Source organism: Squalius cephalus (genome assembly GCF_949319135.1).
Source record: "Squalius cephalus genome assembly, chromosome: 11".
Lineage (NCBI taxonomy): Eukaryota > Metazoa > Chordata > Actinopteri > Cypriniformes > Leuciscidae > Squalius > Squalius cephalus.
This window is the reverse complement of record NC_137132.1, coordinates 11,781,045-11,807,821: the sequence shown is the minus strand read 5'-3', so window position 1 is coordinate 11,807,821 and position 26,777 is coordinate 11,781,045. Positions and strand designations below refer to the sequence as shown.

Here is a 26,777-nt window from a genome sequence, read left to right as displayed (position 1 = left end):
CATTTGTTGTTAAATAGACATAAAAATATATATTCACCTTGATTTGATCAATGAGGTGTTATCCTGTGGTACTTTTGAACTGATCGCAATGGTAATGTCAACATAACCATTTCCATCTAGTTTGATTCCAGTGGAGGTGGATGACAGCAACATCCATAATAAGACAAACACTGTTCCATAGTCCATAGCTGTAGAGTTTAGATGAACAGCAACTCCCAAAAGCCCATTTTGAACAATTTCACATATGATCTTGATGCTGATCAGAGATAAGTGGGTGTGTGCTTCAATGTCATGCAGGGGTGTGACTATTCTGCCAGCATCATGGCCCATTTAAAACATAATATGGATATACTTCATATACTAAATTTGTTCTCAAGGCTGGTACATTTGTAAAATGTTGGCTGACTCTTAATTAGTTTACTTGGTGCAATATAATGTTGTAGTGCATTGATATAGAGAAATGTACAGTTAAGGGACCAGATATGATGAATGAAGACCAGGAGTCAGAGATGCAATCAAATGAAGAATATTTTACAGAAGAATAGTTTACAGTTTTATCAGCAGAAGTTAGCTTCAGCAGTCTTATGGTACACATAAGGTCACTAAACAACCATCACTTGAATAATTGAATGATTATGATTGTTTAAGGCATAGGTAACTTTCAAAATTTTCACATACAAGTCAGAAGCATATTTCCATTGATTATCAGGATGACAACCAGGATCCCGGTTAAGGCACAAAGTGACCGAGGTCACGAATCTTAAGTTTGTCTATCAGGGGGTCATTCAAGCATGACAACAGTCTAGTAGAGCCCAAAAACAAGTTCACTTTGAAAAATAGCATAATAGGTCGCCATTTAAAATTCAAAAAATGAATTAACTAAAAATGTGCTTTAAATCATCATGATGAAAGTTTAATACAAGCCTTTTATTGTACAGACATTTTTTTGTTCATTTGTATTTAAAGGTGCTCACATTTCAGAGTAAGATAAATCGATTGAGAATCAACTATAAATGGGAATTCTAAATGAGATAGCAATACATGTACTTGCAAAAAATATTCAGAAAGTTAGAAAGTCTGTTTGATAGAGATGATTATTGTAAGAAATGTTCTAAAGTTGCTGGATGTACATAGTTATGTTAAATTTACACATAAGGATTGATTTGATTGTGTGCATCAGATTCGAAAGCGTTCTCTGCGTCTCACTGCCCATGTAGTGACAGCAACAACAAAGCATATGACCACAGTTACCACACACAAAGAAATGACAAGAACTGTCAAATTCATGCCTGGGTTTGATTTTCCTTGGGGTTTTGGATCAGGTTGGGGTTTTGGATCAGGGAAGATCTTTGAAGCTTGAGCAATGTTGGAGATTTCAGATTTCGCATTTTCTTTGTCTTCAGACTGAACTGCAAAGAACATTGTGGTGCCATTGTGGATTGTGAAACTGAAATTGAATGAATGCTGTTCAACTGATCCAGCCTCGTGCGGTGAGACGGCAGTTGTGTTGAATGCATGACCATTGCTGAAGCTTTCTCGAAGCATTTGAAGGTCATAGCTCCACCTGATCTCATAGGATTTCACTTAAAGGAAAAGAAACATGCAACGAAGACAAGCAAATTTACATTATTTCATGATCTAAATTTGAAACTACTATTTTATGTTGTCAGTGAAGATGTTAAAGAAATTAAAAACCTTGTATTTTAAATTCTGGTATAGTAATTGTGTGCTTTACCTGTCCCTTGGTCGAGGTCCTCACCAGGAGCCGTCCAGCTGAGAAGCACGGAGTCCTCCTGGATCTCAGCACTCAGATCTATGATTTTATTAGGTGGGAAGTTTGGTGGGGTTGAGCCTGTTTGGTGCGTCACCTCAAAACTCTCTCCGGTGGCTGTTCTGGTAAAACTTTCGACCTCAAGTGATTCCTCAGAAACTGGAGGCTTTGGAGGGTTCAGCTCTACCACACCTGAAATTAGAGGAACAACGTGAAAAAAATTAGTTGAGGAAAATTGATAAAAGTTTGAACAGTTTCCTTTAGGAGTCTCAATCTCGCGGTTTACCGTTTACCACATATCCAGGTACGTATGGGGCACCACCCCTTTTTTGGAAAGTAAATCTGGCTTGTCCATTTTGATTCTTCACTCTTACTTTCAAGCTGCTTCTCCCATTTTTCATCTGTGTGAAAAATCTGGAATAGACGCCATCATCTTTGAAAGCATCAGCTCCTGTAAAACAATAAAGCACTTTTGGATAAAAAGTGTAAATCTGGGTTGCGTTCACACTTCAAACAAAAATGATGGGTAATTTACCTGCTCCATTGTCCAGGAGTTGTAATGTTTGTGCAGACCCAGATTGGGACTCCAGCGTAGCCCACACTTCAGCCTTTATTACAGGCTTGTAACTCTGACTGACCTCAGCAAACACTGTCATAGGTTTAGTGCCGTCACTTGACTGCTGGTTCATGTGGGCTTTGACTATGATAGGGGGAACATCAGCACGAGCCGCTTGACTTGTTACTGTTATAGTCAGAGACTGAAGTGTTGGACTTTGGATGCTGTACTTCCAGTCCCCAATCTACCAAACACACAATAGTATTATTAGATGAATAATTAATGAAAAAGTTTTAGGAAAGTTAATGAAATCTTTGTAATACCTGTGCAGTTCCTGGAACTTTTAAATTGACTGTTTTTGCTGATTCATCATGATGCATCTGTACCTGATTGTAGGTTGAGCCACTTGGTGACTGTATGGAAATGTGAGGTAAACTTTTTTCATAGATTATTGTAAAGGTGGTTTTGTTACCAATGGTCTGATCCACTGATACTGTCCCATTGAACCAGTCTGATGTTTTTATTCCCACACTGTCTATCTAAAGCGGTGATACAAATTAAATATTAGCATATTTATAATTATCTTAAAATCATTTTCCATGGGCAAAGTGCGATCACTTGTCAAACCTGAACTGGGTCTTTTGTTTGATCTCCTGTTGGAATCGTAAGTGAAGAAAATCCATTCAGTAGCTGATTAGAGAGAATGTCATCACTGGCTGTGATAAATTTCCCCCCTAATTAGAACATAAGAAAAATGCACTGGATAAACAAGCATTCATAATATGAATAATATGATTTAGGCCTACCATATTATGTGACAGATCAATTTGTTACAAGTTACTAATTCTCAGAAAAGTAACATTAGTTCCGTTTTGTTCAGTCACTCCGAGTTACGTCAGTGACTGACGAATGGGGGTTTCGCTTAGAAGCCTATCACCTTCGAGTTCTTATAAAACGAGCCAATGGCAAAACAATGCCACGGGTCTGCGGAATTTGCATAACGCAACTCTGCCCCACCGCTTGGGTATAAAAGGAGCAGCGCGGCAATCTCGCAATATGTTTTTGCTTTGGAGCCGAGTGTTTCTTCACTTCTCTCCACTGCAAGCTGTCTACAAGGTCTGAGATACAAGACGAGCTACTCTTCAGTGGTGTTGGTATGACGGCGTATTCCAGCAAGATCTCATTCCTGCTGTTGGTCTGTGCAGTGATAACTTCTGCCACTAAAGATTGCTTTATCAATAATCTTCCTTATCAGTTTCATCATCTCAGCATCCCTGATAGCTTAGAAGAACTTGATATTGCAATATAAACTTTTAACTCTCTCTTTTCCAGCACTTTAGACACAGTTGCTCCGTTGCGCTTAAAGAAGATTAAAGAAAATAGTCCAACAGCGTGGTACAACAAGCATACTCGGGCCCTTAAGAGAGCAGCCAGAAAAATGGAGCACAACTGGAAGAAAACAAAACTAGAGGTATTTTGCATTTCATGGAAAGAGAGCTCAATTGCATACAGAGAGGCCTTAAAAGCTGCTAGATCTTCTTATTTTTCAACCCTATTAGAAGAAAATAAACATAATCCTAGGTATTTATTTGAAACAGTGGCTAAACTAACGAAAAAGAAAGCTTCAAGCCCAGAAGTTTCCAAGCAACACAGCAGTAATGACTTTATGAACTTCTTCACTTATAAGATTGATAATATCAGGGACAAAATTATAACTATGCAACCGTCTACTACAGTATTGCATCAGGCAGTGCACTGTAGTCTCCCTGAGGAAAAATTTGATTCATTTATTGCTATAGGAGAGAAGGAATTTTGCAAACTCGTTAATTCGTCTAAATCGACAACATGTATGTTAGACCCTATTCCGACTAAGCTACAACAAGAGATGCTTCCAGAGGTCATAGATCCTCTTCTTAAGATCATTAATTCATCTTTATCTCTAGGATACGTACCAAAAACCTTTAAGCTGGCTATGATTAAACCGCTTGTTAAAAAAACGCAACTTGATCCTACAGAACTAGTCAATTACAGGCCGATCTCGAATCTGCCTTTTTTGTCAAAGATATTAGAAAAAGCAGTATCCTAACAACTGTGTTCCTTTCTTGAAAGAAATTATATCTGCGAGGATTTTCAGTCCGGATTTAGACCATACCATAGTACCGAGACAGCTCTCATTAGAGTCACAAATGATTTGCTCTTATCTTCCGATGGTGGCTGTATCTCTCTATTAGTGTTACTCGATCTTAGTGCTGCATTTGACACCATTGACCACAACATTCTTTTAAATAGACTAGAAAACTATGTTGGCATTTGTGGAATTGCGCTAGCATGGTTTGCGCGAACTGTGCTGCCTTCTTCGGGGGTGCCAGCATTGCCCGAGTCTGATCCAGAACTGACTGCCATGCTTTCCTGGGCAGCCGTGAGCATTGGGCTTGTGTGGAACCCTCCGCCATGTCCCTAGTGCTCATGGCTTGATGATTGATTTTTGGCGGCGGTGCGTGCTGACACTCGTCAGCACCCGTCCCCAATTCCTTTCTTCCCGGAAGTGCATGAAGAGGTCATGAGATCGTGGAAGTCTCGCGACTGCTCAGTGGCCTCTTGTCAGGTTACTGAGGGGGACGAGGAGACCTCCTCCTCGCTCTCCTCTAATACCCTCTTGGGACCTTGCAGTGGTCTTATCTGCCCTGCAGAGAGCTCCATTTGAGCCATTGCGATCAGTCAAGCTTAAGTTCCTGTCTATGAAGACAGCTCTCCTGGTCGCTTTGGCCTCCATCAAGAGAGTAGGGCATTTTTGGTTGACGAAGTGTGCCTAGAATTCGGGCTGGCTAACTCGCATGTGATCTTGAGACCCCGGCCTGGATACGTGCCCAAGGTTCCAACCACCCCTTTCAGGGATCAGGTGGTGAACCTGTAAGCGCTGCCCTCGGAGGAGGCAGACCCAGCCTTGGCACTGCTCTGTCCAGTACGCGCCCTCCGTGCTTACGTAGAAAGAACGCAGTGTTTCAGGACCTCAGACCAGCTCTTTGTCTGTTTTGGTGGGAAGCTGAAGAGAAAGGCAATGGACGCCATTGTCTTGGCTGACACAGATGCAGGGTCGACCATGACCCCTAGTGTGAGGGGTCACTCCACCCGGAGTGTGGCTTCCTCCTGGGCTTTAGTGCATGGCGCCTCGCTAACAGAAATCTGTAGAGCTGCATGCTGGACGACACCCAACACTTTCGCGACATTTTATAATCTCTGGGTAGAGCCAGTGTCCTCTCATGTACTCGCTTCCACTAGCCAGTAAGTAGGACCTGCTCGTGTAATCGCATACATATTCCACCTGGGATATGCCACCCAGTGTACCTTGGTATTCTTGCATTAAGCCTAGCCCTTCGTCCATGCTAATCTCACGACAGGGAGCTCAGACTTGCGTAGTGCACTGGAAGACAGCCGCTATGGCGTGATTAAATTGGGACCCCCATTCGTCAGTCACTGATATAACTCAGAGTGACTGAACGAAAGGGAACGTCTCAGTTACATATGTAACCCTCTGGAACAGCAGTTCAAAGTTCAGTCTCGGCTCCTCAGCATAACATAATGTGAGATTGGCGCACTGCTCCTTTTATACCCACTGAGGTGAGGCGGAGTTGCGCTATACAAATTCTGCAGACCCATGGCATTGTTTTGCCATTGGCTGGTTTTGTAAGAACTCGAAGGTGACAGGCTTCTAAGCGACACCCCCATTTGTCAGTCACTGACGTAACGTCTCCGTTTCCTCCTCAGGGAACGAGGGTTACATACATAACCAAGACGCTCTGAGCTCATTTGTTATTCTACTAGCATCATATGTTTGTAGATTAGTCACTTGCTTTGATACTTTGTTAGTTCCCAAACTTTTTTATGTTAAGATCCACCTAGAAGTAGACCTAACTGTAATGGATTTTCATTTTTGGATGCTGTGTAGATTGTGCAACATGCAGCCGCTGATCTACAAAACGCTTGTGGGTCGATATCAGAAATATGTAAGTTTTGCAAATTATCAAACTTGTTGATTGAAATTCAGAACTTATATTTTTTGTATTTCTGACAGTGTTAACGCAACACAATTGTCACACTTGCGCGACCTGCAGTTTCAAAATAGCTGGTCTAAGTAGACATTGTGAATTTTTTAATTGTGACTTTTTCTGGAACATTGCACGTCATTATGCGACAATGTCACTTACCAGTTTTGTCAGCCATATCCCTCAGTGCTTTATCTGCTTTATCACCCAAAGCTATTGTGTGTATAATGGCGCCACTTTCAATTGTGGACGGAACACAACTATTAAGGTCGTCCGTCGCTTCACCATCTGTCAGAAAAATTATTTCATCCCCGATCACATCCCCATTGTCTTTTTTGAGTACCTTTAAGTTTTAAAGACAAATACAGAACATTAGTGTAAAACAAACTGTAGGCTTTATTTAACACATCATATATATAATTAATATGGTACCTGTACGCCTTGATTGAGGCCTTTACACATGTACGTCCATCCATTTGCTTCGTTTGGCAACAGTTTGATGAGATTCTCTCGTGTGGACTCATTGTCAATAGTAGTCAAGGGGCTCAGAGCTGAAGCATCAGAACTAAAGGTCACAATTCCAACACTGGCTTGATCATCAATGATGTTCCGCAGGAAATATGTGGCAGCCTGCTGTAGTCGAAGGATTCTGGAGCCCTAGAAAATATGATACCAGTGTAAGGTATATATTGGTCCAATTGCCGGTTCGCCAATACACGGGGAAGGTTATCACGTGTTCTGTCCTCACTCATGCAGAGTATTGGTTGGTTAAATTTACAATACATTTAGTTATGTATTCTCTAAGAAATACGTGAGGCTGAGAGATCTATATCTCTCAGCCTAACGGACCGATCTGAAGTACAGAAAAAGGCCCCGAACTCTCTGCTGCATCTCATTAAATAGTCAGACCTCTTTCACATGGAAACATGTGCTAACAAAAGAAATTTGCATGCAGTGGTCACACCTTCATGGGGGTGGGTGACCATTTGCTTGAGAGACCACCTTCCTTTGTAAGTCAGTTATCCATAAACTCTTAAAACCTTATTACCTTTTATTTTATCTATCTGGATATGAGATATCTGTACCACTCACTTTGAGACATTTCAAATGACACCAAAAACATAACAGTCAATGATAAACATTCACATTAAACCATATTCTTGTGTGAGTTCTTAGTAGTTTGCGGAAGTGAGGTCGTATGGGGGAGGTCAAATGGTAATTAGCCCTTTGTCTCAGACCAGGGCCTCAACCAGTATTTTCAGTCTTACAGATTCCCTCCTTGATCCCGTGGGTCACATTCTGATGAACACTTACGGGGTCACAGTAAGACGTTTGTTATAATCCTTGAAGATGTAGCACAAAAATTGTCTTTGCAATGTTGGCATCTGTAGAAGCTCAGTGGGCTGTGTTCACCTGCAGAACACCTGTTCTCACCAGGTGTATAGCTTGAGTCCAGCAGGTGGATGAATGCGTTCAGGTTCTCTTCCTGTAATCCTGTGACGTGAGCAAAGTTCATAGAGTCAATCTGGACCTCTTGTGACTTGATCAGTTGACGTGTCATTCCTTCATGGAGAAACTTCCGCTTCCCTGGCACCTTCTCCACGATGATGATCTGACCCTCCTTGACCCACCCTGTCACCTCCAGCGGTATGGTGGTCTGGGCAGACCTCAGTGGATGAAGGGCTTCTCCTTTGACACCTGAAAAGCATCTTAAATGTCCGCTTCACGATTGAGCACATATGAACTTACAGTCGTAAGGAAATGCATAGGAACGCATAATGCAATAAAGCAAAATCATGTCATGTTCAATGTAATATACCATGTTCATGTCAGCAAATGTGAGTGGTACATTTGGTCTCATTAATTACCTGATTTTTAGTTACCACGCCAATAGTACTCCTATAGAGGGTCAAGGAAGGACAAAGGAAGATCTTACAAGCTCTTACCTGTTCTTAGAAACATTTAAATAAATTATATTCTAACAAAACAACCAGTGCTAGGTTAAAACAACATTTCATGAAGAGTGTCAGCGAAATTTTGGTGTAACCAAACATAGAGATTCAATTGAATTGATGTCCAAAAACATTGTTGTGAGTAAAATGGACAATATACAAATAAGCAGAAATCAAAATAAGTTTCAGAAAATTAAAATCAAAATAAGTTTCAGAAATTAAAATCAAAATAAGTTTCAGAAATGTTTGTCTGAATTACTCAAAGGAAAAATATGCAGAAATCAAAATAGGTTTCAGAAATGCAGCAAGAGGTCGGTGTAAACCAATCAATGGTTTTGTGTGTTTGTGTGTGAGTATTTTTTAGAATGTCATAGTGTGTTTTTGTCTGTGAGAGTGTTTTTGTGTGTGTGTGTGTTGGTGTGTGTGTGTGTCTGTAAGAGAGTGTGTTTGAGAGTGTGTGTATTGATCTGGCTAAGTCACAGACGATGACTGAGTTGAATTGTAAATTTTTGTACTTGATTGAATTGGTATTTATCCATTTTAATTAGGCCTATGTTTCTGTTATTAGTGGTAAGTTGAGAAATCAGGGGCCCTCTGATCTTCCAACTCCCACCAACAATCATAGAGTTTGAAATTTAATGGCAGGTCTGCCTTAGAATTTGTCTTTATTTGTGACTGTAGCCATTCAGTTGTTCATGTGTGTTACATTAGTTGGCAGTTTGTTGTGAGTAGCGTATGCTATTCTCTGTGTCTCTGTTAGACCATGATCATGAGATCAGCTCCACCCTGTGTGTGTGAAGCTATCTGGATCTGTTAGTGTGAAGATGACACATCTTCGTCTGATGTACAGTGTTCAGCCTGGATAGACCATCTATCCCAGGTGATGTTGCTGTGAGGGTATAGTGTGGGAGGTGTGTGTTCAGTGTTCATGTCTAGGAGATGGGTGGAATCTAATCTATAACAATTGTGTTGCAAATTTCGATCCAGTTCTAAACTGGGAGGCCATATTTATGCAGTAATGTGATAGTGTGACGTGTGAAAAGGCCTTTTATAATGTCTTTTCACCCATCTCCCGAGTCTCAGGTTATGTTCTAACAATTCCGCTGTCCTGGGTTTGCTCCAGGTGGGCTCCACCATTTTGCAGAAGTAGCCTAAGCCTGAGACAGAAAACAGAGGAGAGCGAACCACAGATAATTCCAATATTTCAAAAACATTAAATTCAGACGTGTGGAATTCTTTTACTTGTTCCATTATCATGTCAAAAAACTGTGGTACCCTCCTTGTAACTTTACTTCTCTGATTAGATTACATTTTAGTTGTTGCACAATTTGGTTTGCTATTACCTGTGCCACAATTCTAGCCGTGTTTTCTAACGGTGAAAAATAAAGGCATACCCCGCCCCTTTTTGGCACTGGGTAGCACACAAATGAAAGTCTCAGAAATTCAGACGAAAGTCGCACTTCTCCAATTATTGTCCTGCTCGGCGAGTGTAATATAATGTTTATTATAATTCAAGTTATAATATAATTATATTCTTTAACAATACAAGTCAAATTATATTGTTTTCAGTCTCTGAAGAGTCTCTGGAACAACTTAACGCCTGGTCAAATCTCTGCTTGTTCTCATGTCAATACATTTGAATATTAAAAGGCTTTTTGGCTCAGGGCTGATAAGATGTACATTCGCTGTTTTTCTTTTTTCCTTTGCTAGGTTTCAAATACCTTTTCTTCTCATTTAAGTCTTTTTAAATGGCCATTATAACGTTTGATTCTTCTATTTACTCTTACTTTATATTTTTCCATTTATAGATAAGGAAAACTATATCGCTTTGCAGTCCTTCCCAAGGATGCACGACACAAGTGGTCAGCCCCGAAGATCAGAAGCTGAGGCAGTTGGCTAAATATCTATGGATTTTGCCGTACACGCGCAACAATCAAAGATATATACAATAGCCCCCTTGGATGCCCTTCAGAAACTTAATTCAACCGTTTTTCAAAACTATTAAATTAGAACAGAAGTCATCGGAAGCGTCCAAGCTAGGTTAATCAACCAGCGTAAAGCTGATCCTAGTCGGACTAACCCATCCTCTCATCCAAGTCGCCCGCACACTTCCTGATATCAGTTATTAGCTGTCGCCAATCTCTGACGCAATCTTGTGGTAATATACGAATCCGTTAATCTATTTTGGAAAAAACAAATCTCAGAGTAATTCAGAATGCATTCAAACATAACAATATTTAGTTCTCTGAAGCCTTAAACATAAAAAAGGTTTTTGTTTCAGGATTAATGAGATGCATTCGCTGTTTCTGATTTTCAAATTCATTGTGAATCACATTATAGCCACCAAATTCAGCACAGACACACGTTTAATTCAGTTCACAGAATACATGGCCTAGAATACAACATCTACAACCTTTACCTAAGTGTTCCAAATACCCCCACAGCAAAACAATAGAATACAACATCTATATCACCTTTGCTTAAGTATTTCAAATGCACTTACAGTAAAGCAATCCTGTGTTAAAGAATAAACTTTAAATTAGCCTATGTGCATGTTGTAGCACAAACAACCAAATTGTGTTCTATGTGCACGATGTGTAGTGCACGATGTGTTAAGCACAATTTCAAATTTTGAAAATGCAGACAGGTTCAATGAATTTAGATGTTAAACTATTAAGCTATTTGCTCTTGGGCTGCTACCCAACTAGCAAATGACGCTAATAGCTGAGGGCCTTGAGTGACCAAAGTTGTCAGGTCAGTAAGAGTTTTAGATGCATTTGAGCTTTGGTTACTTGCTGAGTGCTGGTTCGTGTCATTAGATTGTGATCGTCTGCGTTTTATGAAATAGGGTGGAGGTCTGCCTCTGCCTAGTGACCAACACTTTTCCTCTGTATGGCCTGTTTTGTGACAGGAATTACAGAATCTGTTCAGTTTGCCACAGTGTGGCTTTCTGAATTCTCCTGTAGATGGAGGATTTTCATGACATTCTAACACAGCTACCTCACCATGCATTTGTTTCCGTGACTCAATTCTGGTTGCCCAGCTAACAATACCTTCGAATGTATTTTGTGCTGGAGAAGCACCACACATGAGTGATTGCTGTACACGCGGCCCTGCATTTGTAAGCAGAAATTCAAGGAGAACTACATTGTTGTGGTTAACACCTTCAATTCCAGAATACTCCTCAAAAAGTTCAAACATATTTTCTGCATATGTCTCAAACGATTCTTCAGTTCTCTGTTTCCGATTGAAAATCAATTCCCATCCAACAGGACTACAACCACGCAGCTCGCGAAGGCATTGTTTTAGTCTATTCAAGATTTCGCTCTCAGGCTCATTTTGATGCATTGACTGCACAATGGTGCCCGTCATCAAAACCTGTGGTATCTTATAGTTCAGAACATCTGGAATTGAGCTGATAACAATTTGCCAAATATCTTTTGGTTCGAGCTGAAATGCATGTTTTAGACTAACAATGCGTCTCCACCATGGTTCGAATGGCCCTTTCAAAGGGAATGGTCCGATCTCTGCTTTAAACAAGCTACATTCAGTTACTGTTAAAGGACGCCGAATGGTTGACTCTGTGCCGTTTGGGTGCCGTACCACCTTAAGGGCTGAAACAGGCACTCTTTTCATAACTTTATCACATGCTTCATCTGTCTGGAAAGATACGAGATCATTAGAGCAGGCTGCCTCATCTAAGAAGTGTACATTTTTAGCCCAATCGCTGTTAAGCTTTTTGGGAGACTTGCTTTTAGCATTTAGCTTAGCCTTGAGATCTGCAATGGTCTCTTTGTGATTTTTACACTTTTCAGTCAGGGCTAACTGCTCAGCTAGTAATTTATCTAGCTGTGTTTGAAGATCTTGAATCTTTTCCTCAGACTTTTGTGCCTCTGCATTTTTAGAATGCACTTCTTCACATTTAGCATCCATAAGCGAAGATATAAATTTTGTTGACTCATTTAGCCTTTTATAACTTATGAAGTTTAAAGCCTCAATTATTTCACCATGTTTTGATTTCTTCTGTTTACTACCCACTGCTTTCCACCAAGTGAAAATTTCATTGTCAATAGCATCCATGTTAAGACCTTTTCTACTTAGTTTGTACAGTGTAGGCTCAACCTTTTCAGCCCATAATGTAAACAGGACATTATCAGTACACATGATTTCACAATAATGGGACTACTTAGATTATTCTGTTACTTCTAATCTCTGTTTCATACAATTCATGCAAATGGAGACTTTCCCTCCCAGTCAGCCAGTGACACAAAACAAGGGTTAAGCGTTTTGGGCGCAGCATGGCTTTAGCATTTAGCATTAAAGTTAGCCTTTAGCATTTTGAAAGCAACATGGACAATAGCATTTAGCATTAGCCTTGGGCGCAGCATGGCTTAGCATTGACAATAGCCTTGAGCGCAGCATGGTTTTAGCATTTAGCATTAGCCTTGATATTTGAGTTTTTAGCCTGTAAATCATATCATCCTGTTTTCCCAAAATTTTCTTTTTATAAACAATGCATCGATCTGCCTTTTATTTATAAAATCATGTGTTTTCCGATCGTTTACAAACTTAGATTTTTCTTTCTCTGTTTTCTGTTAGTTTGCTCATTCTCTTCACGTGTTGCTGGTTTGTCTTTAACAAGCCCAGATACAACAATGGCCTGAAAACATGCGGTTGATTTTAAAACTTTTAGGCTTTACTTTTTCGGCTCTTCATCGAGTTATTAATTATTTGGAAGATGTTATTCTCACTTTAGGTTTTGCTTCCTTTTGCTTAGGCAAAACAAGGAGATCTTTAAAATCTAATCACTCTTCATCTGGCTGCGGCATCACGCTTACCCATAAACAAAGCAAACATTTCTTCAACACTTCTAAGAATGCAAAGAAAATTGACTTACCACAACCACGGAAGAAAGAGAAGATGTTAAAACCTCTTGTTGATTCTAAACTCCCAATACTTGCTGGAAAGGACGTCTCTCGTGAATCTGTTTTGATCTGTTTTGAGATCACGTCTCGAGGTCACCATTTTGTAAGGCCCGATATATATTGGTCCAATTGCCGGTTCGCCAATACACGGGGAAGGTTATCACGTGTTCTGTCCTCACTCATGCAGAGTATTGGTTGGTTAAATTTACAATACATTTAGTTATGTATTCTCTCGTTAATTCATCTGACTCCATAAATGAAAGGGTTTTAATGATATCTGTGGATCATTAATCATGGGTGAATGTTTGACTATTCCGTTTAACTCTTCAATGAAAATAATATCAAAGTCAGTTAGAATAATCAAATGTAACAATTTATTATGTCAGGTAAATGTATCATGCCAATTCCATAATCAATTCAAAGATAATCGATACAAAACATCAAATGCTCTGGAATAGAGGGAAGATGCAAAACCAACATTAAGAAATACGTGAGGCTGAGAGATCTATATCTCTCAGCCTAACGGACCGATCTGAAGTACAGAAAAAGGCCCCGAACTCTCTGCTGCATCTCATTAAATAGTCAGACCTCTTTCACATGGAAACATGTGCTAACAAAAGAAATTTGCATGCAGTGGTCGCACCTTCATGGGGGTGGGTGACCATTTGCTTGAGAGACCACCTTCCTTTGTAAGTCAGTTATCCATAAACTCTTAAAACCTTATTACCTTTTATTTTATCTATCTGGATATGAGATATCTGTACCACTCACTTTGAGACATTTCAAATGACACCAAAAACATAACAGTCAATGATAAACATTCACATTAAACCATATTCTTGTGTGAGTTCTTAGTAGTTTGCGGAAGTGAGGTCGTATGGGGGAGGTCAAATGGTAATTAGCCCTTTGTCTCAGACCAGGGCCTCAACCAGTATTTTCAGTCTTACACCAGTTTTTATGCTTTCTCAGGTTTCAAAATGATTAAGCTCATATCAGAGCATTGAAGGTTATAATAATGGAAGCATCTTTGTTTTCAAGTGAAATTAATGTTTTTGCATACTGTCATGCTTCCTGAGATATCAAGGATGAGACAAACAACCCGATGCATTCGCTGCACAACTTTGAAAGATGGTGCTGGTGGAGAGGACGGCAGTGGTTTCAGAGAACGAAATGCGTCTTTATCCACAGAATCCTCAAATATAACAGTCCATGTTGCTTTGTTGCCACATTTTTTATTTTGCAAGTTTGGGGCTTCATAATTGTGCTCGTTTTCACGACAAAATGAGATCACCTGAAATAATTTCGAATAATTACTTTGTTCCAAATGTTTGCATGCAATGCACCGCAAATGACCAAAGATAAGTTTTGCATGTCTGGAAACATGTAAAATCTGTACTTACAGAATCCAGGCTTGGTATGAACATTATGGAGTTGTTTGTTTTTTGATATTTGTTAGGAAAAAACTTGCACCCCTTAGTCGGTAGTAAAGTTTCTGGATCAATGTGGCACGGTTGAAGTGATTCATCATAAAACTGACCTTCAATGTTGTTGCTACACCTAAAGATAAGCAGGAAATCAATGGTTGAAATAATTTCCAAGGAGATTTTAATAATACTCTTTCTTTTTGTTAAAGTTTTATGACCTTGTAGCTTCAATACGGCCATTTGCGTAGTAGAATGGCTTTGTTTCACTGTATTCATCAAACACGCCCCATCTCAGATGAGCCCATTCATGAACCAAGACCCTTCCTGCAAACAAACAAACAAACATTCTTGTTAATACAACAAACAGATTACTGCATTAACCTGGATGAATGTTGAAGGATAACAAATTACATTCACCTCTTGACCCATAAGACTTAATGAGTGTGTCGTCTCTGAGAAAGTTTGGCGTGAAATGAATGTACTGACCCTCAGCTCCACATTCACCATATTGATGAGTATAGGGCTCATCACCATATGCTGGTTTAGCATTATCAATTATTATTTTTGCCTGCATTTCACATAGAAATTGTGTCAACAGTATGTTAATGAAATGATTGAATTGATTAATATTTGACACGTAATAAAAATGGCATAATTATCTGTACCTTTTCATAGGACTCTGTTCTTGCTCTGGTAAACTCCTTACTCTTCCAGTGGGGTGGAACTAGTATCGTAGCTTCTTTGAAATAGACCTTTTTATCCAATGCTTGATGAAGATGAAATGACCCTTCAATGACCATGTCCTGTCAGAAAGAAAAATGAGAAAAACTCAAAATGTGTGTACAGTACTTATAAAAAATAATTATACGTTCATTTGTTTATTCAAATACTGTTAATGAAATTTGATTATATATTTCTTTCAAAATTTTCTTTAAAAACTGCAAAAAATATAATCTTTCACTAAAGGCACTAAAACCATGAATGGAGTTTTACAGTGCCCTCCACAATTATTGAACCCCCTGGTAAATATGATCAAAATTGGCTGTAAAAAATAAATCTGCATCGATTATCCTTGTGATCTTTCATTCAAAAAATGTGCAAAATTCTAACCTTTCATTGAAGTAAAAGAATTGAAAGTGGGGGGAAATCACATTATGAAATAAATGTTTTTCTCCAAAACATGTTGGCCACAATTATTGAAACCCCTAGAATTTTTTACGAGTAAAATATCTCTGAAGTATATTCCCATTAATATTTACCTTTTTTAGTACACCAGGGTGACTAGGAACATGAAACTGTCCAGCTATGACTTCGTGTTTCACAGGAGTTTAAATATGAGGAAACACAAAGGCCAAATCCCCTTAATCATCCATCACAATGAGTAAAACCACAGAATACAGTTCTGATGCGTAGCAAAAGATTGTTGAGCATCACAAACTAGAAAGTGGCTGTAAGACAATAGCTAAAGAATTGAAAATCCCCATTTTGACCATCAGGGCAATAATTAAGAAGTTATAACCAACTAAAGATGTTATGAATCTGCCAGGAAAAGGACGTGTGTCTATACTGTCTTAATGCACGGCGAGTATGAAAGTTTGAGTGGCCAAAGACTCTCCAAGGATCACAGATGGAGAATTGCAGAGATTAGTTGAGTCTTAGGGTCAGAAAGCCTAAAAAAAAAATTATCAAACAACCCCTACATCCCCACATGTTGTTTGGGAGGGTTTCAAGAAAAACCTCCTCGCTCATCCAAAAACAAATTCCAGCAAATTTAATTGTCAGACACGACTGGATCTTCAAACAACACAGGGTTCTGTGGTCAGATGAGACTAAAACAGAGCTTTTTGGCAGCAAACACACTAGATGGGTTTGGTGAACACAAGGATAAAAAGTACCCCATGTGTGCAATTTAATATACCATTGGATCTTTAATGTTGTGGGCATATTTTTCTGCTGGAGGTCCTGGACTTCTTGTTCAGATACATGGCATTGTGGATTCTATCAAATATCAACAGATAAAAAATCAAAACCTGACGCCTTCTGCTAGAAATCTTATAATGGGCCGTGGTTGGATCTTCCATCAGGACAACGATCCAAAACAAACATCAAAATCAAAACAAAAATTTGTTGTGGAGCACAAAATGAAGCTTCTGCCATGACCGTCTCAGTCCCCTGACCTGATGAGTGGGCTGAACTGAAGAGGAGAAGCACCAACATGGATCTGGGAATCTGCAGGATCTGGAGAGATTCTGTGTGGAGGAATGGTCTCTGATCTCTTGTCAGTTATTCTCCAAACTCATCAGGCATTATAGGAGAAGACTCAGAGCTGTTATCTTGGCAAAAGGAGATTGCAAAAAGTATTTAATAAAAGGGTTTCAATAATTGTGGCCAACGTGTTTTGGAGAAAAACATTTATTTCATAATGTGATTTTCCCCCCACTTTCAATTCTTTTACTTCAATGAAAGGTTAGAATTTTGCACATTTTTTGAATGAAAGATCACAAGGATAATCGATGCAGATTTATTTTTTACAGCCAATTTTGATCATATTTACCAGGGGGTTCAATAATTGTGGAGGGCACTGTATGTTAAATAGACAAAAAACTATATATTCACCTTGATTTTATCAATGAGCGTGTTATCCTGTGGTATTTTTGAACTGATCGCAATGGTAATGTCAACATAACCATTTCCATCTAGTTTGATTCCAGTGGAGGTGGATGACAGCAACATCCATAATGAGACAAACACCGTTCTTGAGTCCATAGCTGTAGAGTTTAGATGAACAGCAACTCCTGAAACCCCATTTTGAACAATTTCACATATGATCTTGATGCTGATCAGAGATAAGTGGGCGTGTAATACACACACACACACCTTCTTCAAGGTTGGAGTTGGTCGAGCCCTAGCTCTGATCAGGAAACGTTCCCAAAACATACTGATAAGATGTACTTTCTCTTAGTAAGAGGTTCAGACAATATTTGTCATTATTCTCTATAGTGACTGAAGATGAAAAGGCTTTCATTGTCAACTAGATGTTTTGGGTGGGTGCTTCTCTCAAAAACAAGGAGCGAGCATGTTACAGTGAACAGACGTAATTCTACTTAACCCTCTGGGCTTCTTCGCCCGAAAACGGGCGAAAACTTGAACATTTAGAATTGTTTAATTTTTTTGCTTCATCGGATGGGGGTGAAACTTGGTGACTTTTGTTTTATTACCTATATGAACACACAAAAAAATCAAGGAGATGATTCTGATATGTTAAAGGGTCGTAAAAAAAAAAGTCACACTTAGCTTCCTCCCGCCCGAAAACGGGCGACATAGGAAATGAATGGGAAATACGAAAAAATAGGAAAACTCAGAGAAACTTTTGGTGGTACAAGCTACAGATCAGCCACTGTGCTGAAAAAAAGTGTACAGCAATGAAGGGGTGACACTCTAGAACATCAAGAGTGCAAATAAGACACCCTCCCCCCCCCCACACACACACCCACACACACAAACACACACACACACAGAGAGAAATGAACTGGTAAGACTGAAACAGCCAATTTTGCCCCAAACTATATAAAAATTATATAATCATAATAACTCCAAAACTATAGCAAGGAGAGTCAAAAGGTAGGTATCGTTTGAAAGAACTCTTTTTAATTTTTTGAAAATATAAATTACATTACATTTGGACATTGTCCTGCCAAGAAACAGCGGATAAAAGACAATATATATATATATATATATAATTTTTATTATGATTTTGCATATCTTTCTTATTTGTTATGGAATAACTCAGGAAGGAAATAAGGTAGGAGGAAAATTCTTTTTTAGTGAAGTCCCCCTACATGTTAGCTGCATCTGGATAAAAAAATTATAATTTTTGGATAAAGGAATCAAAAGTTACAGCATTTGGAAAAGAGATAGCCTTTTTGTACAGTCTTTGACACCCCCTCATGGGCAATATTTTCTCCATGAAGAATATCTTGTCATAAAAGCAATAGATTATGTTAATTTTGGGCTCATTTTAATTGTAATAATATGCTGTAAAAAATGAAGTGCCATTTTCAATTATCTGAGAATGTTTCATGAGCTGTATGATGTTTTTGACACATTGCAGTACATTATTTTATAGATTATAAAAAAAAGGAAATTCTATTTATCAGCAAATAACTCAGCAATACTTAAGAGTTTTTCAAAGTGGATACATTCACTGTAAAGTTCAGACTCTAAGCTTTCAAATGACATCAACTTTGTGTTAATCAAGGCAAGATTTTTAAAAAATATGGTAAAGAATATTTTCGCAGCTAGGTGGCGCCTGCTGGCGGTACACTTGGTTTTAGAGGGATTACTCAGCACTCGTTAGGAGTTAATAAATGTAATTATATGCATTAAAAAGCTGAGATCCTAAGCTTTAAAATGATATATAATTTGTGTTGTTCCATTCAGTGGTTGCTTAGTAATAAAAAACATTATTTCCGAATGGGAATAAATAAAATAAATAAATAAAAAAGCTATAGGCCGCCTATAGGCGGTTATAGGACATGACACAAATTAATACATTTTGAAGCCACTAGATGGCGCTCTTCTCAGTTGAAATTTTTTTTTTTTGAGGCCTGCACTCTATTTTGATGTGAAATGTTGCATTTATTGAAAAATAAAATAAAATAAATATATATATATATTAATTCTAATGGAAAAAATAGCTCATAAAAATTATATAATTAATGCAAAGTATCATAAAAAATTCTAAAAATTCTAAATAATAATCAGAAAACATTATAGAACAAAAATATATTTGATTGGTTATCCTGGGAAAAAGTAAAGTACAGTTTTAAGGCTTCGCCCGTTTTCGGGCGGGAGGAAGCTAAGTGTGACTATTATATGAAGAAGCCCAGAGGGTTAAATCTCATAAGCTTCATTCAAATCATTTAATATTTGGAAGGATAAATATTGATTAATAACTTAATTACAAACCACTCAAAAGGATTGGTTGGATATTGAAGCAGCAGTGGATTCAAGAATCGACCCCTTCAATATGGGCTCAAAAGAGTGCATAGAACACAGGAAATAAGTTCTCTTACGAGAGGTTCTCTCGTATTGCGTAAGGAACTTACGCTACGGGAAAAGTCATCTTTTCTCGAGATACTGAAGCCAAAAAATTATCCTTAATTTTTCATAATTTGTCAACGCAGTGCAGCAGGCAGCACAGCAGAGCTAGAGCGGGCAATACTGCGTGCTCATTGGCTGCCGCGCGGCAACTGCTTAAGCCTACCAGTGAGCCCCGCGTGACGTCACGCCCAATCAGGGTGCGCGCGCCCTCGCGCGTCACAGCCCGCCAGAAGGGGCGGCGTCAGAGCGTATAAAAACAGGGCTCGGAGGCTTAATTCTCTGATTTCTGTCTCTTCAGCGAAGCTCTTCGCATCGCTGCTCTCTGAGAGAAGCCGTCGCTGTCGAAACCAGCAACGAGCCAGCCTAGGACAGCCTGAGGAAGCCGGACGAATCTTCGCCGCCTTCAGCCTGCCGTGCCAGCTCAGCTATCCGGCGATATATCCTTTCTCATTATGTGTTTTACTGATGTATCTTTACACGAGGCGTTGTTCAAATGCCTCACACCACTCCCCGCTCTCTCTCTCCCTCTGTCGAGCCGCGCAACTGCGCCTCTCACAAGGTGTGTTAGAGATGCGGATGATTACGGGGCTCGCTCTCTCCCTCTGTTCGAGCCGCGCAAAACGTGCCGCTCACAAGGGATCGCAGACGCGTACGGTCACGGGGCTAGCTTTCTTTACGTTACAAGAAAGCTACCCCCCCTCCCCCCCGCCCGCCGTCTCCCGGCGAAAGGAGAAAAGAGTGTTCTAGACCCGCCAAGGCCGGTCTAACCTCCATCTCTAACATATTTCTCAGTCCCCTCCTAGTTCAGGCTACTGGGAATATCTATACTGCAGTAAACGAGCCTGTCACAGTACACGCACGCCTGCAAACAGGATAACGCTCTCTGGCTACTCGCCCTCCCCGCACTCTCTCCCTCTGTTCGAGCCGCGCAGACTGCGCCGCTCACAAGGGATTGCAGAAGCTGACAGTCGCGGGGTTAGTTTTCTTTACGTTACAAGAAAGCTACTGTCCCCGCGTCCGTCACTCGCCGGTGATAGGAGAAAAGAGAGTGTTCGAGTCTCACCGAGGCTTGGCTACCGCCTTTCTCACATATTTCTCAGTCCCCTCTAAGTTCAGGCGGCTGGAAATATTAATATTGCAGTAAACGAGCCTGTTACAGTACACGCACGCCTGCAAACATGATAACGCTCTCTGGCTACTCGCTCTCCCCGCATTCTCTCCCTCTGTTCGAGCCGAGCGGACTGCGCCGCTCACAAGGGATTGCAGAAGCTGACAGTCGCGGGGTTAGTTTTCTTTACGTTACAAGAAAGCTACTGTCCCCGCGTCCGTCACTCGCCGGTGATAGGAGGAAAGAGAGCGTTCGAGTCCCACCGAGGCTTGGCTTCCGCCTTTCTCACATATTTCTCAGTCCCCTCTAAGTTCAGGCGGCTGGAAATATTAATATTGCAGTAAACGAGCCTGTTACCTTACACGCTCGCCTGCAAAACATGACGACGCTCCGGCTACTCGCCCCGCTTCCCGCGCAAACTGCGCCGTTCTCAGGGATGTCAGAGCGGACGGTCACGAGTAATGCTCAGCACCCCGCGTGCCTCACTCACCGGCGGAATGAGGAGGGAGATGTTTGTAGCCCCGCTGAGGCCGGGCCATTCTCCAATTCCCATACGTTTCTCAGCCCCCTCTGAGTTTAGGCGGCTGAAAATGTTAATGTTGCAGCAACGAGCCTGTTATAATACACGCACGTCTGCACGCTATCGCCGACGAAAAACATGACCCGCCCTCTCTTATGCTCGAGCGAACCGATAGCCTATGCACTCTTCCCCTGTGGCTCAGTGGCAGAATGACAGGCTTTCACACCAGAGACCCGTGTTCGATCCCGGCTCTGGCAGCAAAATTTTTTATGCTGTTCGCTGATCCAAGCTCGCGGCCAGCTTCTCACACGCAGAAAGTGTGTGTATTGCAGCCAATGAGTCAGTTATACAACTCGCTCGCCTGCACACAAACGCTGTTCGTACAGCGGCCCAGAAAATCTGGCAAAGAGTGTTAATTCTGGTTATTCGGCTCACGCCGACGGTGTTTGAGTGTAGTAAATATGCCCACGACCCAGTGTTCATTTCTACACACAAGCACAATTCCCCCTGTGTACCCCACAGAGCACACTCACATAAAGCGCGCACTTGCCGCTCGAGTGTTAAGTGTAGGAAAGGTGCCCGCTCACGAGTGCTCACAACCACACGCTGTTCGCTCTGTCTCACACGTTCAGGGTTCAGATATCGCCACTGCCACCGGCCGTGTTTTAATAAAGAGTCCTGTGCCCGCTCCCCTGCGTTCACACTCTGCTATAAACACTCACGCGCGCTCTCTCAGCGCAATCCGGCCGGTCACTGCTATCAGCGAGTCCCCGTCTCGCAGCACTGTCTCAGCGCGCACCGCGCGCCCGCCACTGCAGCTCAGAGGCCATTCGACCCCTAGCTATGAGTGCGAATGCATGGAAAGCTATTCCGGGTGTGTCGACATGGGTGCTGGACACGGTAATACAGGGCTATTCGCTACAGTTCAGTCGTCGGCCTCCGCGCTTTCAAGCCCGGACCGAAATGAAAGTGAACGCAGAAGCAGCCCATCTGCTTCATGCAGAAATAGCGAAGCTGCTACGAAAAAAAAAAAAAAAAAAAAAAAAAAAAGGCGATAGAGAGAGTTCCTCCTTCTCTGACCGAGGCGGGCTTTTACAGCCGTTATTTCCTCGTGCCCAGGAAGGACGGTGGGCTCAGACCCATATTAGATCTGAGACATTTGAACAGGGCTCTCATGAGACGGCCGTTCAAAATGCTTACGACCAGGCAGATCCTCGCGCTAATTCTATTATCTAATTATATCTCTAATTCATATCTCTCGATCTGAAAGACGCGTATTTTCAAATCCAGATTATACCCCGTCACAGGCCATTCTTGAGATTCGCCTTCGACGGCCAGGTGTATCAATATACCGTCCTTCTGTTCGGCCTGTCCCTAGCACCCCGTACATTTACGAAGTGCATGGATTCAGCTCTCGCTCCCCTGAGAAAACAGGGCATGCGAATTCTGAACTATCTGGACGATTGGCTCATTCTAGCGCAGTCAAAAGAGGAACTCATCTCTCACAAGATAGCGCTTCTCAGTCATCTGGAAAGCCTGGGTCTTTCGGTGAACTGGGCCAAGAGCTCACTTATCCCCAGTCAGTCAATTTCCTTCCTAGGAATAGAACTGGACTCGGTGGCGATGACGGCCAGGCTGTCAGAACAGCGCGCGCGCTGTGTTCGACACCTCGCCGCATCCTTCCAAAAGGGCAGATACCTCCCTCTGAAACGTTTCCAGAAGCTGTTAGGCCATATGGCATCAGCCGCAGCGGTCCTACAGCTGGGTTTACTTCGAATGCGCCCGCTTCAATGCTGGCTGAAATCGAAAATACCCCGCGGAGCGTGGGTTTCGGGCAGCGCTCAAGTCAGCGTGACTCAGGTCTGTGTCTCAGCCCTGCAGCCCTGGCTAGCGCCCGAATGGTACCGACAGGGAGTGACAATGGGAGTCATCTCACACCGCAAAGTGGTCTCGACAGACGCGTCCAACATGGGTTGGGGAGCGCTTTACGGGGGCAGACCAATCTGCGGCCCCTGGTCGGGCCCAGAGCGGAACCTCCATATAAACTGTCTGGAGATGTTAGCGGTCGAGAAGGCTTTGAAGCATTTTCTCCCATACTTGCGGGGACACCACGTGCTAGTTCGCTCAGACAACATGTCAGTGGTGTCCTACGTGAACCGCCAGGGCGGACTCAGATCCAGAGCCCTGCGCGCTCTAACAGAACGCCTTTTGGTCTGGGCTCAGGGCTCGCTGCGCTCGCTGAGAGCCGCGCACGTGCCCGGGCACCTGAACGACGACCCGGACAAACGGTCCAGGGACAATGTTACCCCAGGGGAATGGGCGTTACACAGCCAGACGGTACAGACGTTGTGGCGCCGCTTCGGCGAAGCGAAATTGGACCTTTTTGCCACAAGTGAGAACGCTCAGTGCAAAAGGTTCTTTTCGAAGAGCAAGGATGCGCTGGCCCAAGTTTGGCCCAGTGTCCCGTTGTACGCTTTCCCCCCGATCTCAATGCTGCCTCAGGTATTAGCAAAGATCAGGGAAACACGCTGCGCAGTGCTCCTCATAGCCCCGCACTGGGAGAACCAACCCTGGTTCCCGGAGCTGGTGAGCCTGTCAGACACAGCCCCGTGGCCGATTCCGGCGAGGAGAGACCGTCTCTCTCAAGCCCGAGGGTCAATTCTGCATCCCCATCCAGAGCGCTGGTCTCTGCATGCGTGGGTAATCAACGAATATTCGCTGATCTGCCAGAAGGGGTAGTTAACACGACCTCGCAGTCCAGAGCCCCCTCGACGAGGCGGCTCTATGCGTCTAAATGGTCAGTGTTTAACAAATGGTGTGCAGGGAAGAGTTTGAACTCTCAGTCCTGTGGGGTTCCACAGGTTCTGAACTTCCTCCAAGAGCTCTTGGACGCGGGCAGGTCCCCCTCCACGCTCAAGGTGTATGTTGCGGCGATTGCTGCGTTCGCCGACTCGGCGCGCGGCCGCGCACTAGGAAGAAACAAACTCATTACCCGTTTCCTGCGAGGCGCCAGGAGGCTGAACCCTCCGCGGCCACCTTCGGTTCCGATATGGGATCTGTCTTTGGTCCTGGAGGCCCTTAAAGCTTTTCCCTTCGAGCCGTTAGACTCTGTGGGTCTCTAATACCTCACTTTCAAAACCGTTTTTCTGCTGGCCCTTGCCTCAGTAAAACGTGTGGGTGACTTGCATGCGCTATCAGTTAGCGCGTCGTGTCTCGAGTTTGGACCTAATGACTCGTTAGTCATTCTCAAACCTAGACATGGCTATGTCCCTAAAGTGTTGGGTACTCCTTTCAGAGCACAGGTTATCTCCCTCTCAGCCCTGCCGCCGGCAGCCAGCGAGGTCGATAATAACCTCCTTTGCCCTGTCAGGGCGTTAAGGCTTTATATTACGCGCTCTGCAGCCTTCAGGCTCTCAGAGCAGCTCTTTGTTTCGTTTGGTGGGCACACCAAGGGTCTCGCCGCCTCGAAACAGACGCTATCCAGATGGATAGTGGACGCTATTGCGACAGCATACACGTCCAAAGACCTGCAGTGCCCTCTGGGCATACGGGCTCATTCCACCAGAGGCGTTGCCTCATCGTGGGCATGGTCCAGTGGGATTTCCATTTATGACATTTGTACGGCAGCAGGCTGGGCCTCCCCGTCTACATTTGTTAGGTTTTATAACCTGGAAGTTCCCGCCCTGCAGGCTAAACTTCTTGCAGTCTAAAATCATGTTCATGCCCTGCTCTTCGCAGGCTGGATATTAGATTTGACTCTTCTGGTCGAGCCGCACTTTCAGGGAAAGCTTTTATATACAGACCGGCTGCGCCGCTCTGTTTCTCCCTACGGGTGCTTATGTACATGTGTTGGCCCGCATTGCTGGCCACCTCTCTCCCCACTCTTCACTCCCCGGGTCCCCTCCCCCTGGAGTTGTGTGTGGATGCATGGCGCGCACGGCGTTGACAAAGGGTTCCCGTAGCGTAAGTTCCTTACGCAATACGAGAGAACCTCTCGTAAGAGAACGATACTCGGTTACTCACGAAACCTCGGTTCTCTCTAGAGAGGGAACGAGTATTGCGTTCCCTGCCGTGCTTGCGCCTCGAGCTCATGTCGCTTCATTCGACAGAAACCAGAGAATTAAGCCTCCGAGCCCTGTTTTTATGCGCTCTGACGCCGCCCCTTCTGGCGGGCTGTGACGCGCGAGGGCGCGCGCACCCTGATTGGGCGTGACGTCACGCGGGGCTCACTGGTAGGCTTAAGCAGTTGCCGCGCGGCAGCCAATGAGCACGCAGTATTGCCCGCTCTAGCTCTGCTGTGCTGCCTGCTGCACTGCGTTGACAAATTATGAAAAATTAAGGATAATTTTTTGGCTTCAGTATCTCGAGAAAAGATGACTTTTCCCGTAGCGTAAGTTCCTTACGCAATACTCGTTCCCTCTCTAGAGAGAACCGAGGTTACGTGAGTAACCGAGTATCGGTTTCCTGTTAAACAGGAAGCAGGTTAAAAGTGTGCGCATTAAGTAAAAACTCAACTTGTCAGGATGTGGTGCAGGCAGAAGAAGGCGAAGAGTAGTGATGTGACATTTGAACCGAGGCGTCGGAGCTTGTGTCGAGAAAAAGTGTCCGTGCCAGATGAAGCCGCGATTCGAGGCTTGTGTTGTTAACGTGAAAATCACGTGACTAATGACAAACGAGGCCTCGGTTTGTGTGGAGTGTCGCTTCCGGATAAAAGGCGGTTCGAAACTCGCGCCACCTTGTGGGTGTTGTCAGGAGTAGTAGAAGCAGTTGTAGTAGTGTCAGAGAGTTAGATAACTATCATTGTCATTGTCGTTATTGTGTCATATATGTGTTAGGGCTGTATATTATTACATTATCAGGTTAGAATAGTTATAGTATATTGTTATTATTAATTATAGTAGGCCTAGCTATATTATAGTCTTGTTATATTAATTAGATAAGATTATTTGGATTGCTCTGGATTTTTGGATCTGGATTGAACTGCTTTTTGATTTGGATTGGCCTTTTGGATTTGTTTGCTTTTTGTTACTCTTCCTTTTTCCTGGTAATGGAGCCAGCAAGAAAGAGGAAATCCTCCCCTTTCTGGGCTCAACAGAAGCATCAGTGTCCTCATTTATACCAGCCGGCACTGGCATTTTTATGTTCCCATGCATCCTCTTGTGAAAGGATCTTTTCCAAGGCTGGAGAGATTTTGACCAAGAAGAGGAATCGTCTAAACCCCAACACACTTGAAATAATTCTGTTTCTCAATAAAAATCTGTTGTAATCCTTCCTTCCAGACTATTCTGTTGGAGTTTACTTTATTACACTCCCTCCAACATAAGCACTGCACTCAACACAGTGTCACTGTTGTTGTTCATACTGTCACTATCCAA

At 42.4% G+C, this 26,777-nt stretch overlaps 1 protein-coding gene across 3 annotated transcripts; it reads right to left on the bottom strand.

Moving 5' to 3' along the window:
* Positions 1-947: 947 nt before the first annotated feature.
* LOC307166788 (calcium-activated chloride channel regulator 1-like) lies at positions 948-26,077 on the bottom strand. 3 transcript variants are annotated; one of them, XM_079885443.1, is made up of 15 exons: positions 25,918-26,077; positions 17,288-17,466; positions 15,337-15,474; positions 15,089-15,239; positions 14,890-14,995; positions 14,648-14,804; positions 14,308-14,538; positions 6,803-7,027; positions 6,533-6,713; positions 2,955-3,061; positions 2,651-2,866; positions 2,307-2,571; positions 2,058-2,222; positions 1,736-1,963; positions 948-1,583 (listed from the first exon to the last, which is right to left on the bottom strand). In XM_079885443.1, exons 2-15 carry the CDS (start codon positions 17,435-17,437, stop codon positions 1,177-1,179), a joined length of 2,727 nt encoding a protein of 908 aa, XP_079741569.1. In that variant the 5' UTR covers positions 17,438-17,466; positions 25,918-26,077; the 3' UTR covers positions 948-1,176. The 3 variants fall into 3 exon arrangements, with proteins under 3 accessions (XP_079741569.1, XP_079741568.1, XP_079741570.1); XM_079885442.1 differs by having other exon boundaries at positions 17,288-17,439; XM_079885444.1 differs by lacking the exon at positions 25,918-26,077 and adding an exon at positions 17,549-17,778 and having other exon boundaries at positions 17,288-17,439.
* Between the last annotated feature and the right edge of the window lie 700 nt (positions 26,078-26,777).

What these genes read in the sequence shown, in the direction of transcription:
- LOC307166788 (XM_079885443.1), bottom strand. Translation starts at nt 17,437, where the DNA reads ATGGACTCAAGAACGGTGTTTGTCTCATTATGGATGTTGCTGTCATCC. An exon ending in GAACAGAGTCCTATGAAAAG is followed by an intron (nt 15,240 to 15,336) that starts GTACAGATAATT and finishes TGTGAAATGCAG; the next exon opens with GCAAAAATAATAATTGATAA. An exon ending in GGATATGGCTGACAAAACTG is followed by an intron (nt 3,062 to 6,532) that starts GTAAGTGACATT and finishes TGTTCTAATTAG; the next exon opens with GGGGGAAATTTATCACAGCC.